Consider the following 14,101-nt stretch of genomic DNA (forward strand, 5'->3'; position numbering starts at 1 on the left):
ATTTTAGCCTTTGTTAGGCTGAGGCTTTCCAGTCTAATCAACAGATGATTTTTACACTTGGGGCTGGTTGCTGGGAAATCCAAGACTGACAATTAGGCATGGTATGTGAGCCATGGTGAAGCCAAGCAGGATGCTGTGCTTGCCACTGTCTCAAAGCTTTTAGTCTTCATGGAAAACTAGCACAAGGTTACAAAGTAGTTTTCATAGGAATCAGGCTGCCTAGAACCTGTGGCTTTGGGTAGATGGATACACATTCTAAAAACATAACCAAAAATCATTATGCACATATTTTATTGTCCATTGTTCTCCACACAAACGATAATCATCACATTATCCCATGTGACATAATTTTGAAACAAATCAGTAAGTATGACCTGCTAGGGTTGCTCTTGCCTCTTGCACTCTGCTAAAGCCAGGATCCCCTGATTTCACCTTGACTAAAACTGGCTGTTCACAATTCTTTCAGTGCTGTGTCTCAGTCTCTATACATTTACTGTGCTGGAATGCAACATTGAAGTAAATTTTCATTTTTAATAACTCAATTTGGTGGGTTTCAATCCTCTCCTCAGGAGCAGATTAAGGGAATCTTCCCAACCTGGCCCTCACAGGGCCATTAGTTTGAGCAGCACAGTACTAATACAATCCTGTGAAGATTGTCTATACTTAAAAAGTTCTCCAATCAGCAATTTACCAGAAGAAGAAGAAGCAGGGAAGAAATGGGAGCCCACAGCCAAAACCAAAAAACAAAAACCAAAAACAACAACAACAACAACAACAACAACAAAAACTAAAACAAAGCAATAACAAAAAAATCCAGTCCAAAATGGATGGACTGTCAGCTCTTTCCTGAGACACCTGCCTGATGTAGCAGATGTACTTGTTTTCATTAAACCTCATGCTATCTGACTTAGCACTACTCTGTGTATCTGTGTTTTAAAAATTATTTTTTTATTACTGATTTGAAATGCAGAGTTAACAGGGAGAAAGCTGCTTCATCTATCAGAGCTAGGGGCTTATTCTGGTGTCTCATGTGGGTGGCAGGTTCCCAAACACTTGCACCATCTATTTTCCTCATAGAGCATTGTTGGTGAGTCAGATTAAAAGTAGAACAATCAGGACATCAATTGTCACCCATGTGGGATGCAGGTTTAAAAGAAAATAGCCTAAGTATCTATGCCACAATGCCAAATCCTCAAGTGTGAACTCTTTCTTGCACACAGAACCTTCTAGCTGCTGTCTCTAGTAACATAATCACTCAAAGGCCTGGTGGCTTGTCGTAGCGGCTAAAGTCCTCACCTTGAAGTTGCTGGGATCCCATATGGACACGGGTTCTAATGCAGGCAGCTCCACTTCCCATCCAGCTCCCTGCCTGTGTCCTGGAGGAAGTTCCTGGATTCTGGCTTCTGGATTCAGATCGGCATAGCATCGGCCCTTGCGCTCACTTGGGGAGTGAGTCATCAGGCAGAATATCTGTATATCTATCTGACTTTCCAATGAAAAAATAAATAAAATCTTTAAAAAAAATAATCATCCAATAAAAATGGGCATCTTAATTTTCCATTCCTCTGAGGCCTAATCCTTGCCTTCAAGAGTTCCATAAATTCCAGATTGTAAGAGATTTGGTGACTGAATTCTTGTTCTTTTCCTGTCCCAGGGGAACCAAAGCAGAAAACACTGCAAATTCCACCTAAGTTATTCACAAAAAGAAACAGAATAGAGACAGAAATAAATGCATCACAATACCCACCATATTTCTGAAAGAGAAATCTGAAAATTCTTCCTTAGAAACTTATTTTAGGAAGAAACATTGAACACAGGTGGCATGAGTGATGGAGGCAGGGAGATAGCCAACAGCACTGAATGTGCCAAGCAGGCACTGCTCAAACCCTAGCCCCTTCCATGCAATTCCAATCCACATCCCATCAAGCACCTGAGCCCACTTTCCAATCAAGCACCAGATGCCATGAAAATTACTAGGCTTCAACACATGCTCTAAGACACAAGTGTATCAGAAGCATGACAGTCTCTGAAATTACCAAGTGTGCTAAAGCTCCTCTCCAAACTCCACCTTTCTTCAATATACATCCAGAACAGTTTCCGATTTTTGTTGCATCCACATGACCGCTGAAACAGAATGATATACTCACCAACGTTCCTTACTAGAGTGTGGCCCTGAGTTTACAGGGATTTTATAGGGCAGTTTACAATAGTTTGTTGTGGCTGGACAGCCTGTGCCTGTCTTCTTTCTGGTCCAGTAGTTAAGATAACCAGACTCAGGCCTTGGAGGCAACTGTGAAACAACCAGACTGGGGTCTTGATTCCTGAGAACTGAAAAGTATCTGTGCTGAAGGCCACACAGGTAGCTTGGCCTGTGAGCCCACACAGTCCCACACAGTTTTACAGTCAAGCAAGTAAAGCAGGAGTGATAAAAGAGAACAATATTGCAGTTAACAGTGAAGCATGTTTACTCCATTTTGATTTCAATGCTACATTTTGTAGTTTGCAGCTTTTATTTTCTCCTTGCATTTCTGTACACTCTGAGTGTGTGGGTTCCTTGTGCTTTCTTGTTCTCCTTTGACTACATTTCCCTCTTGAATTCCCTTATGTATGGAAAAAAGAACCTGGTAGAAGTGTAACAGGAAGGTGGGAGGGTCTCTCTCCCTCCAATCAATATCATAGCCTTTGAGGAAAGCAGTCTTTATGTTTCTCTTCTCATGTCACCTTACTTCACAATTTTAAGAAAATTCTAGAGTTGACTTTTCTCTAAGTAACAATTTTTGTGCACAAATTAAGACTCCTCAAAGTGATTGTAAGAAGCAGACATCATTATTAACATTCAAACTATTGCAATGAAGATAGACTCTATTGTAATGAGGAAAGCTAGATTGCAGAAACAAATCAGAGAGGTGTTTCATTTGCTGACTCACTCCCCAATGACTTGGGTGGTCCAGTCCAAGCCAAAAGCTAGGACCTTTTTCCAGGTTTCCACAAGGCTGCAGGGGCCTAAGCACTTTAAGCCATCCTATGCTGTTTTCACACTTGCAGGGAACTGGAACAGAAATGAGCACAGAAAAAAAGAATACAAACAAACAAACAAACAAAACTGAAAACAAAACAGAAATGAAGCAACCAGGACTCTGACACCTGCTTGGGTGGCTGTAGGGACACCGCCACCCATACAGGATGGAAGCATCACAGACTAACTGTAGTGTCTACCTGTGATTTTTTTTTTAACATACATTTTTTGTAAGTTTAGTTAATATTCCTTCAGATGCCCTGAGCTCCTACTGGGTGAGGTCCTGGTTCAGGCTTTGGTGTTACAGTGACAAGGCAGAACAGGCTTACTCTTTGCTCATGATAGGTGAATGAAGATGCATAGAAATGCAGATAGGTGGCTCGTGTTTTGTTGGTGCCTGGGTTATGGGTCACCACTGATACCACACTCTGAGAACAACTGTGACAGAAATCCAAGAGTGAATCAATAAGAAAAATCATAAAAGGAAATGAAAGGGCCAGACTGAGCATGGGGTTTAGGCTAGAAATGGCTGTAAATTCTGAATTGGGCAGGTAGGAAAGATTTAAATGAGAATAGTAAAATTTTCAATTATGCTATTGGTCAACATGAATAGTTTCAGTTCCTCCCTTGTTTGATAGGCCGAGGAATTTGAGTAGGGATTCTCTCAAGATGATCAAACATATTAAGGGAAGCCTCTGGAGAGATTTGCCATCAAAAGAATTAACCAAAGACGTTGAGAAGTTAAACCATAGTCTACAGTCTCCCTACTCTTCAAACTTGGCTATAGCGTTTCAAATTGAGAAAAACTTCACATAATGTGCGCATGGCTGACGCTTAACAGACCCTCAGACTTGCAATGACTATGCAGCCGATTGTTGTAGCTAATGGTGCCATCTGTACTAACCCCTAACATGGCAGCACCGGTTTTTCTCAAAAGTTAGCAAGTTTACTTCAGCAAAGATATCCCAAGAAACCTGAGAATTCAAACACAAAAGCAATGTAGCTTTGTGTAGCGCAGTTCCACTCCTGCCGGAACCACAGCCTCCCCTTTGTTCAGCCCCGAAAATCGCCATCTTGGTTGTAAACCTACAATGTTGCACTTTTCAAAACTAAGTGTAAGGCGGCCCACCAAACTAAAATACACAATGTTACCTCCCACGAGTCGTGTAAACAGCACTTCTTGTGATCAACTGGGTGGCCCTGAAAAGGGCCTTTGATGAGCTACATTGTGCAAATAAGGGAGCTCAGCCGCCGAAGCCGTAGAGGGTGCGTCCCTGGCGCTTGAGCGCGTAGACCACGTCCATGGCGGTGACGGTCTTGCGCTTGGCGTGCTCGGTGTAGGTGACGGCGTCGCGGATGACGTTCTCCAGGAAGACCTTGAGCACGCCGCGGGTCTCCTCGTAGATGAGGCCCGAGATGCGCTTGACGCCGCCGCGGCGCGCCAGGCGGCGGATGGCGGGCTTGGTGATGCCCTGGATGTTGTCGCGCAGCACCTTGCGGTGGCGCTTGGCGCCGCCTTTGCCAAGGCCTTTGCCTCCCTTGCCGCGACCAGACATGCTGAGTTAAGAACCTGCACAGCGTTCTTCTGCTCGCTGTAGGCCCTTATATAGCAACGCGGCGGACCTTTTTGGAAACCGATTAGGCGAGGGCGGGAACGAGAGGTCTGTCTCCGCCTCCCCGCCTCCCGCCTCCGCCGCTGTCCCCGCCTCCTGCCAAGGGAGGCAGAGGGAAGGACTGGTGAGGGAACGTGAACTAGTGCCGCTTGCTGCTTGAGTCCTTTGTTCACTTGGCTGTTTTCTGTCTCCCATTCCCCGCCTGTGAGTACCCAGGAAGTTGATGTACTGGTATCCTCCCAGTCTGGCAATTTGCACAGAAGAGAAAATAATGTTACGTTTGCCTGCAGAAAGGACAGAGGTCAGAATAAAGAAAAATTTTAGGGAGACATACCTTGGATAAGTGTAAAGGTTACTCTGGTTTGGAACAATCCACTCGTATTCATTATTAAATTTGAGTGGTCACGAACCACTACGTTTGACAGACGCTCATGCGTGCGCCTCACTTTCAGCATTCTTCATAAAGGAAGCTCTAGGAAGGAAAGCCAATGTTAATTACCTTATCCCCCAACTCATACAGTGCTATCAGTGTTGTCTGCGTTGCGAGGTGAGATGTCCTGACCTTGGACACTGAATCCTTCCTAATGAGAGGCGTTGCTGGGCCTGACTCTATGCTTTGACTTCTCATGGCTTCCCTACCAGGAAAGGGTTAATGAAATCTCAGGAACTGAAAATTGAGGCTACCAACAGAAATTGCCTGGTCACTTTATGGTGTAGAAATGAAACCAGTGAAGCCATCCTTTATACATAGATCATGGGTTGCTCTTTTTAGTGGATCCCATGCATTCACAGAAGTGCCCCATGTGTTTTACATAGATAATCCTGATGGTCCCTTTTTTGCTGGTGTTTATCTGTAGTTCATTTCTTGGACTCAGAGTCGACTTGGGATTTGAATTAGGCTGGTTTATCTTTAGGCATAGAGGCATAAGCATCATTCACTCATTTATGTTCCACTGCAAACTACAAATCGTTGCAAATAAAAGGTTTTTCACAGATTGTCATATGTTCCATCCATCCTGTCTATATTAGCTGTTTTACACAATTGCTTGCTTACATGTCAATCGTTAAAGATCTAAAGTATGTTTCTCTAGTCACTCAAGCACCTAAATGTGCTTCATAGACACGGGTGGATGTTGGCTCTTAGGCCCCACAGACACAGCATACTTCTGTCCTTGGCGAAGCCTCTAATGGACTGTGCTTTGACAGGGGTTTTCTTGCGAGGAGACCCCAGTCAAGATTGGAGAAGTTTAGGGGGATGCTTGAAGATTGAGATCTCCAGGAATTGAGGTGTGTGATTGTTTTTGGAGCAAAACAACAACTCTGCCAACTTCTGAGTCTGGCAGATACTAAACAGTCATGTCAAAACGAACTTGGAAGTCTGCAAGCAGTCATGTCCTTTTAAGGAAATAAAATGAAAATAGCAGAGGTGTGCTTAGAGGTGAATGGCCAGGGCCATGCCACAAGTGAATGCTTGAGCGAAATTCTCGTGGGATGTCCTTACTGCGCAGCGACAATGTCTCCCGTCCTCCTTTACTATTTGGTAGCAAACACAAAATGGAACATAAATGACACAAAATGAAGCATTAGGTCATAAGTTAGCCATAATATAGTCAGCAAATATCTAATTACATTTTTCCCGTCTATTTTTTCACTTCTGTAAAATAAATGGTGTGGGATTTAGTGTAGTGTAGATAATTTATTTCAGGTTTGCTTATGCATACATTTTGGATTCATTTGTAATGAATACAAGTTTTTTGACAGCCAACTAGCAACAGGTTGAGTTTTTCTTCACTGAGTTTGAATCAGCCTTTCTGGACATAGTTCATGTGACTATGGGGAAAGAGGTGTAATAGTAGCATTATGCGTTATGAAACAACTTACCTCTAAACATGTGCAGGAGAATTTTACTGGTGAAGGAGAACTGAGTTATTGAACTCTAGGAGGTGCTGATTATCCATGGACCTGGGTCTCTAGTACCTTTTTACTCATTCAAGCTCTAAGTAGTCAAGAATGTACTACGTAACTAAGTTGCAAATGTAACTTGGTGAGCCCCTGCTACAATTACTGTCCAATTATTACTATGATATTACCCACAGTTGGGTATGGAATGTGAGTTTTCATGGTACTTTTTAAATGTATCTATGTAGTTATTATTATTTTTTTTTTTGGCGAGTGTAAAGCTGTGAGACTAAAACTGAAAAGGGCCTGCTTGATTTTGTGTGCCAATGCTGGTGACAGAGATGGTTCGGGTGACACATGCTCCCTTGGGGAGAAATCCCTGAATGTTGCATGTTTAATGTTAAAATCTATCTGTTTCGTGATCAGTAGACAGCATGGTTTGAAGTCATAGAAGTTCTTGAGCCAAGTGATTTCTATGTGATTAATTCAATGCAGACAGGTGACCTTTTTAAAACTGCTAATACTATCAGATTTACAAAAATCTCCTTTTCTTGATTGGATGTACTTGGGAGTGCATTTTTGGCAGTAGCATTCAGTGGAAGGAATGTAACTTCAAAATACTTTTGCTGCTGGTTTATGCTAGCAAATGTGTGGTTTTCTTTTCATTTCCTGATTGCTTATTAGGGATATTATTTCTTTGTACTCAGCTATGCAACAAAACAAGAGGCTTGCTAAATGAAACCAGTCACTTAAGTTCTGCTTTGTTTAGTTCTCTGGGTGGGTATATTCAGCTAAATACTTTGTGTTGTGACACCTAATTCATAGCCTTTGGTGAAAATATCAGAGAAACTTATTACATTTACATGATAATCTCAGTGAGAAGCCTTTTCTTTCCAATTCTGTGTGCACACTTGGAATGCTAAAGTCTGCCTTTTAAGTAAAAATTCCAAATATGGACAATGTACACAAAGTTACCAGGTGAAACAAGGAAAGGGAATGTGATGGAGAGGGCATAATTCAATAGTTTCCAATTTGAAAATATGGAACAGGAAGACGTGTGCTTCTTCAGTGTGCCAGCCCATATCTGAGAAATTGCAGTGGATCTTCCATTGTATTACTTCCTGTCGTTTCTTTCTTCCTTCTTCTTCTTCCCTTTTTTTTTTGTTTTTGTTTTTGTTGGTAAGAGAGGTGGTGTTCGATATTGAAAACTCATTCTAGACCTTAAAAACTGTGCAGACCTGTTTACGTGGGAGACAAATGAAGCAGCCTCATCCCATCTTTACCACAGTATTTCAAATCAGAAAAGGATGGGGATGAAGTCCAGTTCACACATTAGTATTTTAAATCTATTTTTTTTAAATAAAAAGATGAAAATAACCTGAAATATTGATCGTTCCTGTAAGTAGAACTTTCTGCCCTAGTGCCAATTCCTAGAGGTTGGTGTAAATAGCTCGTGAGAGAGACTGTGTTATTGCCTCCGCGAAAAAACTGATTTTCCCTATTCATCCGAATCAATATTCTTTCGTGTCTGCAAAGTTCAGAAGATAAGAAGTCGCTGAACAATGCCCTGAAAGAAATTCTCGCAAAGGATAAACAAAGAAGCAGTATTTTTAAGGAAAACCTGAAAGTTGTCTCAATTTGACCGAACTTTGAAAGACAGTTGGGGGATTTAGGAAAGTTTCGGGGAGTCGGATTTGAAAGTAACTATAGAAAATCTAGCAGAAACGAAGCCCGAGGACTCCTGGATCCGTTTCCCCTGAATCCCCAATGTTTTCGTGCCCATGTTTCTTATATTTTTATCCTTTTTTAAGGGGCAACAAACACAGCCACAAGGCAGTGCCCAGGAGTCCTTCAGCAGAGCTCGGCGCAGGAGCAGGGAACCAATCACCATTCAGCTTGTGTCTATATAAACCCCTGCCGCCGGCGCAGGAGACACGCCGCTCCGATAGGCTCTGCTTACTTTTGGATTTCCTGGCAAAATAGAAAAATGTCGGAAACCGCTCCTGTTGCTCCTGCTGCTCCCGCACCTGCGGAGAAGACACCTGTGAAGAAGAAGGTGAAGAAGGCGGGCGCAGCTGCTGGCAAGCGCAAGGCCTCCGGGCCCCCGGTGTCCGAGCTCATCACCAAGGCTGTGGCCGCCTCCAAAGAGCGCAGCGGGGTCTCCCTGGCCGCGCTCAAGAAGGCGCTGGCGGCCGCCGGCTACGATGTGGAGAAGAACAACAGCCGCATCAAGCTGGGGCTCAAGAGCCTGGTGAGCAAGGGCACCCTGGTCCAGACCAAGGGCACCGGCGCCTCCGGCTCCTTCAAGCTCAACAAGAAGGCGGCTTCCGGGGAAGCCAAGCCCAAGCCTAAGAAGGCGGGCGCGGCCAAACCCAAGAAAACCGCAGTCTCCGCCAAGAAGCCCAAGAAGACCGGAGCTGCCACCCCTAAGAAGAGTGCCAAAAAGACCCCGAAGAAGGCGAAGAAGCCGGCAGCTGCTGCTGGTGCCAAGAAGGTGGCCAAGAGTCCCAAGAAGGTGAAAGCGGCCAAACCCAAGAAAGCTGCGAAGAGCCCCGCAAAGGCCAAAGCTGCAAAGCCCAAGGCCTCTAAGCCCAAGCCGACCAAGCCGAAGGTTGCGAAGGCGAAGAAGGCTGCCCCCAAGAAGAAGTAAACTTTCTGTCCGGAGCGTTCTGCTTCAAAAATCTCAAAAGGCTCTTTTCAGAGCCACCCAGAGCTATCATTGAAAAGGGCTGAGCCATCGTTGTGCCTGGATGAAACTGAACTTGAGTAAGCATTTTTAATTTTTTTTGAAACCGGCGCTCTGCGTTTTATTGGCTAGCTGCTTTTTTTTTTTTTTTTGCACTTAGCTCTAGGCGCATGCGCCTTCTATTAGCGATCTGGCTGACTTGCAAAAACTGCACGTTAGTCCTCCCTAGCTAGAAAGGCTGGTAACTGTCCATTGGCGATAGCCACCCTTCTGTGACAAGGTGTCTCCCATTTTAGTTGAGACCTGATACTCTTAACAGATCTTTCCCTCCCACAAGAACGCTCGCTGAGTGGCGTAGTTGGCATCGTGCAGGAGACAAACTGTTAATCTGGTTTCATACACTTTATAACTTTCATTTACTATCCCCGGCTTTTGTCTGCAATTGCTGGAAATAAAGTCGGTTGGCGGGAGGCGTTACCGACTGGACCTTGCTGATTGGGTTGGCAGGGGTTTTTGGATTTCACCAATCAGAACTCGCCTTGACTTGTTTGCTTGAGTTCAGAAAAAATGCTACTACACCAATCGGACTGGCTAAAACCGTATACCAAGCCGCAGCAGACTGCTCCTCCCATTGCTGCACAGTCTCCCTCCTCTTCCCCTTTCCCGCCTTGTACTCTTAAATTATCTTTGGATCGCCGTGCCGCCTAAATTTACATAAAGCTTCTTTGCTCTTAAGGTATAAGTGTAAATTGCAGTTTAGGTTCTCACTTTGCTTCCTCTTGGCAGCCAGGGCTCCAGGCCTAGTGAATGAGGGCGCAACAAAGCACAGCTTTATCGGGAAGCTGACATAGTTCGAAAGGCTGTGGCTTTGAAAGAGCCTTTTTTGGGTTATGTTTCGGGAAAGTGGAAAGAATTTTAGTATAAATCATGACGATTTGCGGGTTGTGACAGTTGCTGGGGATTGAGGAAGTGTCACCTGTTCAGTACATTTGAACATTTCTTAGGAGTACAAGCTGCTGATCATAGTGGTTTTCAGCACATTTGTGACTTATGAATAACTCATTCTCATGGTCATTGCATTTTTCTGAAATAAAGTTTACACTTATTCGAGTCCTTAAACCTGACATTGATTGCTAAACATGATACTGGACTTTATTTGGTGTTAAGTTCATACACATGTCTTCAAATTCCTGTCAAGTAAACCTTATGTGGATTTCAAGAGATTTCTCGCCAGTTAAACATGGGTCAAATTTTTCATGAACTTTTCATAGTTCCTTTGCATACTGCCATTCATTATAGAACTGCTACTTTCTGGTTGAGATGTAGAGGTAAGGAGAGACAGATCTTAACCATCCATTGGTTTAATCCTCAAGTGCCTGCTTCAGGCATGGCTAGGACTGGATGAAGTCCCATACCAGGAATCCCCCGAGTCTCGTATGTGGGTGGAAACCCAAGTATTCACTGTGTGGTCTGTTTCCTGAAGCAAAGCAGCCTGGACTGGAACCATGCACCTCAAAATGCTGCGGTGGCATCCCAAGCAGCAACTCCCCTACTGCACCACAATGCACACCTCACTATTTCAATGTTATTGTCTTCTGATTGTGTTACACATATTCTGTGTGCATAAATGTAAGACTGTCCATATAGTACACAGCCCAAGATTTGTCACGAGCTACTGGTCCAGAGAGCCCAGATGCCGTGACTGCAGGTTGAAATGTGTCTTCACCTCAGTTCTGGGTTACTTCTTAATGAGTAATGATTTGTTGCACTTCTCATCCTATTTGTATCTCTGGGAGAATTGGGGAACCACCAGCAGAAGTTCAGTGTTTTCGAAACTGCATCTGAATGTCATTATTTCTTCTTTCTAGAGAAATTTATAAAAACCTTTTTGTGAGATTTGGATAAGAAGATCTGAACAAACAGACGTGTGTGTAATAGTACTCAATCTTTTTGAAAATAGCACATTTAGCTACAGAGTGGGAAAGATAAAGCAGCAGACATAGGAAGGTTTTAGTGTCCAGTGGTGAAAGAGGTAGGCTTTGGATGAAGAGTGATACGGAAGAGATTTATGCATGTAGAAAGTGGATTTAAAAATGCCTGTTTACTGCCTTAAGATTTACAAAGCACATCTGTAATTGTCTGATTTGGGTAAGGTTATAAAACAAGGACTAAGTATAGATAAACTTCATAAAGTTAAGAAGATTGTGACTTGGAAAAGTGAAAAAACCATCAATGACCTTTTATTGTCAGCACATTACAGGGTTCATTCTTAGATGTCTTAATTCCTTGCCATTTTCTGCTCCCCATCTCTTTTATCACTTGGAAAATGGCCGAAGTTCCTTACACTCTTTCTAGTTCTTTTCAGACTTTAAGAAGCAAAAATCATGTACTTCTATTTTAGGTCCATTTTGAACTATGTGATTCACAAGTCCTTAGCAGTGCAAGAAAAGCAAATAAGCTCATCATTCAGCAATGCCCTTCCAGGTTTGTTGTGGTTTGCGTCAATTTGCAATCCTCTCCCTGTGCCTTGACTTGTCCTTAGATTCAACGGAATTGGGGTTGTTTACATCTTCCTCTGTGTTTTCTAATTACTATACAAGTGATGTTAAATACCAATGTAGTATTAGTGAAAGAGACAAAATACTTGTTTTCATGCAAAGTTTGAAAAGCATTTGCATTGTGTCTCACCTGCTGGAGGGTTATGTATGTGAGATTTATGTTTGAGACAATTGATTTTTCGCGACCAATCTGAAGTCATTTATGTCTCCCTTCTTCATTTCCTGAAACCTTTTAATTGGAGGTGGTAGGGTATACTAATGGTTTTTCATGGAGGTTTGGTTCTCACAACTACTTTTTCTAAATATGTTTATGTGTGCGTGTGTTTGAGCTGGAGGGAGGGGAGAGGAGTAGAGAGGAGAGACAGAGTAAAAGAGAGAGGAAGAGAGAAGAAGGCTCCAATCTTTCGGTTCTCAACGGTGGTAACTGAACCCATGACTTCGATCTGAGTCTGTCAGATGTCGGGAAGCCTCCTAGGGTGTATATTTGCAAAGATATAATTTACTGTGAAGTTGAGCTTTGAATTCTAGTATCCCAATCTAGGATGTTGGCAGCCCAACCACCGGGTTAAATACCTGCAAGTTAATGTGTAAAGAAATCTTAGCAACTTTTATTTTCACATTTCTCGTATTTACTTCTTTACTCATTGGTTTGTAAACAGTTTTTTAACTCTAGTTTTTTTCTGTCCTAATTTATAAATTCTGTCATTCTCCAAAATCAATAACTTTGGGGAAAGTGTCACTGCTTCCCCATTGCATTAGGTTCCAGACATTGAAAAATCTGTTGCTTCTGTGTCTTTTTGTAATAAAGACCTTGTGTGTATCCTGATACTAACAAATAAATAATATTTTGGTGTTTTGGCTGTTTTTTTTCTCCTTTTCCTTTCTTTATGTCTTTCTTTTTCTCTTTCACCACTTAGTTCTTTTTCTTTCTTTCACCAGTTTGGTTACCTTCAAATCCCTCTCTTCTTATCTTTTTAGATTCTTTCCACTTGTTCCACTTCCATCTCAAGGTCTACCTAGTTCAAAGATTCCTTTAATGTAAAGATTTGTTTATCTCTGATTAAGTGCATTTATGACATTTAAGTTGGGGCTCGCTATCTTCCATAGAGCAACTTTAAGATATTTTTCTTTATTTTATTTTTATTGGGAAGGCAGACTCACAGAGCAAAGGAGAGACAGAAAGAACTTGTATCAGCTGAGTCACTCCCTAAGTGGCCACAAAGGCTGGAGCAAAGCTGATCTGAAGCCAGGTGCCTCTTCTGGGTCTCCCATGCTTTGGCCCATCCTACACTGCCTTCCCAGCCTACAAACAGGGAGCTGGAAGGGAAATGGAGCAATGGGAACATGAACAAATGCCCTTATGGGATTCTGGCACATGTTAGGGAAGGACTCTAGTAACCAGGTCAGGCCCAGATATTTATTCTTTTGTCTTATCAGCTAAACTGACATTTAGAGCATTGGTCTTTAAACCGACACTAATGAATTTTTATCCAAACTTTTGTTTAACTCAGTCAGTTGCTTTTGAGTTAACAGTGTTGCAGTCTTTTTTCCTACAGGTTTTCTTACATGGTAACCAGCCTGGGGTTTAAAACAGTATGGATTTACATGTTGCTATTATTCATACTTAAATTCTAAGAGTTCACCATTGCATATTGAAAAGTATCTAGTTACAGTTAACACACGCTCACAATTGTTGGTTAAAGAGATGCAGAATATTCCTACTCTTCCTAAGGTCCAGCAGATGCTTTCTTGACCTCAAGAGGGCTATGTTTTTATGGTGATCGTTGCAGCTATTTGAGAGATTAAATTAACCTGGGCACGAGTTGTAGGGTGTCTTTACAGCAAGAGTCTTGGCTGAGCTAGGCCTCTATGGACACCCATACATTGTCACTACATAATCTATCCTGGGTGCATGTGCATGTTCAGCTGACTGTAATTTTACATTTCTGGAATATAGGCTAGATTACTTACAGGCACGAATCAGATTCTGTGGTTTCTTTTTATGCCCTTAGGTATAAGAGGAGCAGCACATTTCTCTGTTTCTTTTCCAATTCCTTTTGATGGAATGAGTCACACACTGCTTCTCTTACCTTCTGAAGGATGCCAACCCAGCAGCTGGGAATCACAAGACAGAAAACAGATTATGTGCATCGTTGCAGTGAAAATCTCAAGGAATAAAAATATCAGTACATACTGTGGGCCAGTAGAAATGGGAGCTTGCAAAAAGTGATTCTGCTTTTCTGAATTTTTGGTTTCAATTTTAGCTATGCTTTTGCTTAGATGAAGTTACTGGTCACTCAAAAATCACATTCTTATTGGTTTTTTTTTA

At 42.5% G+C, this 14,101-nt stretch overlaps 2 protein-coding genes across 2 annotated transcripts in view; one reads left to right on the forward strand and one right to left on the reverse strand.

Moving 5' to 3' along the window:
* Nucleotides 1–4,216: 4,216 nt before the first annotated feature.
* The window catches only part of LOC121167282, a 47,523-nt gene continuing 37,638 nt past the window's right edge, over nt 4,217–14,101 (reverse strand). The window contains exon 6 of the mRNA XM_040996724.1: nt 4,217–4,573. Within this exon, the coding sequence (XP_040852658.1) occupies nt 4,261–4,573 (313 nt within the window). The 3' untranslated portion in view covers nt 4,217–4,260. The remainder of the gene's footprint in view (nt 4,574–14,101) is intronic.
* LOC121167283 (histone H1.3) lies at nt 8,443–9,949 on the forward strand. Its single transcript, XM_040996725.1, has one exon. It carries the CDS (start codon nt 8,516–8,518, stop codon nt 9,176–9,178), a length of 663 nt encoding a protein of 220 aa, XP_040852659.1. The 5' UTR covers nt 8,443–8,515; the 3' UTR covers nt 9,179–9,949.

The sequence above is a fragment of the Ochotona curzoniae genome, unplaced genomic scaffold (genome assembly GCF_017591425.1).
Source record: "Ochotona curzoniae isolate NIBS_2020 unplaced genomic scaffold, NIBS_Ocur_1.0 patch361, whole genome shotgun sequence".
Lineage (NCBI taxonomy): Eukaryota > Metazoa > Chordata > Mammalia > Lagomorpha > Ochotonidae > Ochotona > Ochotona curzoniae.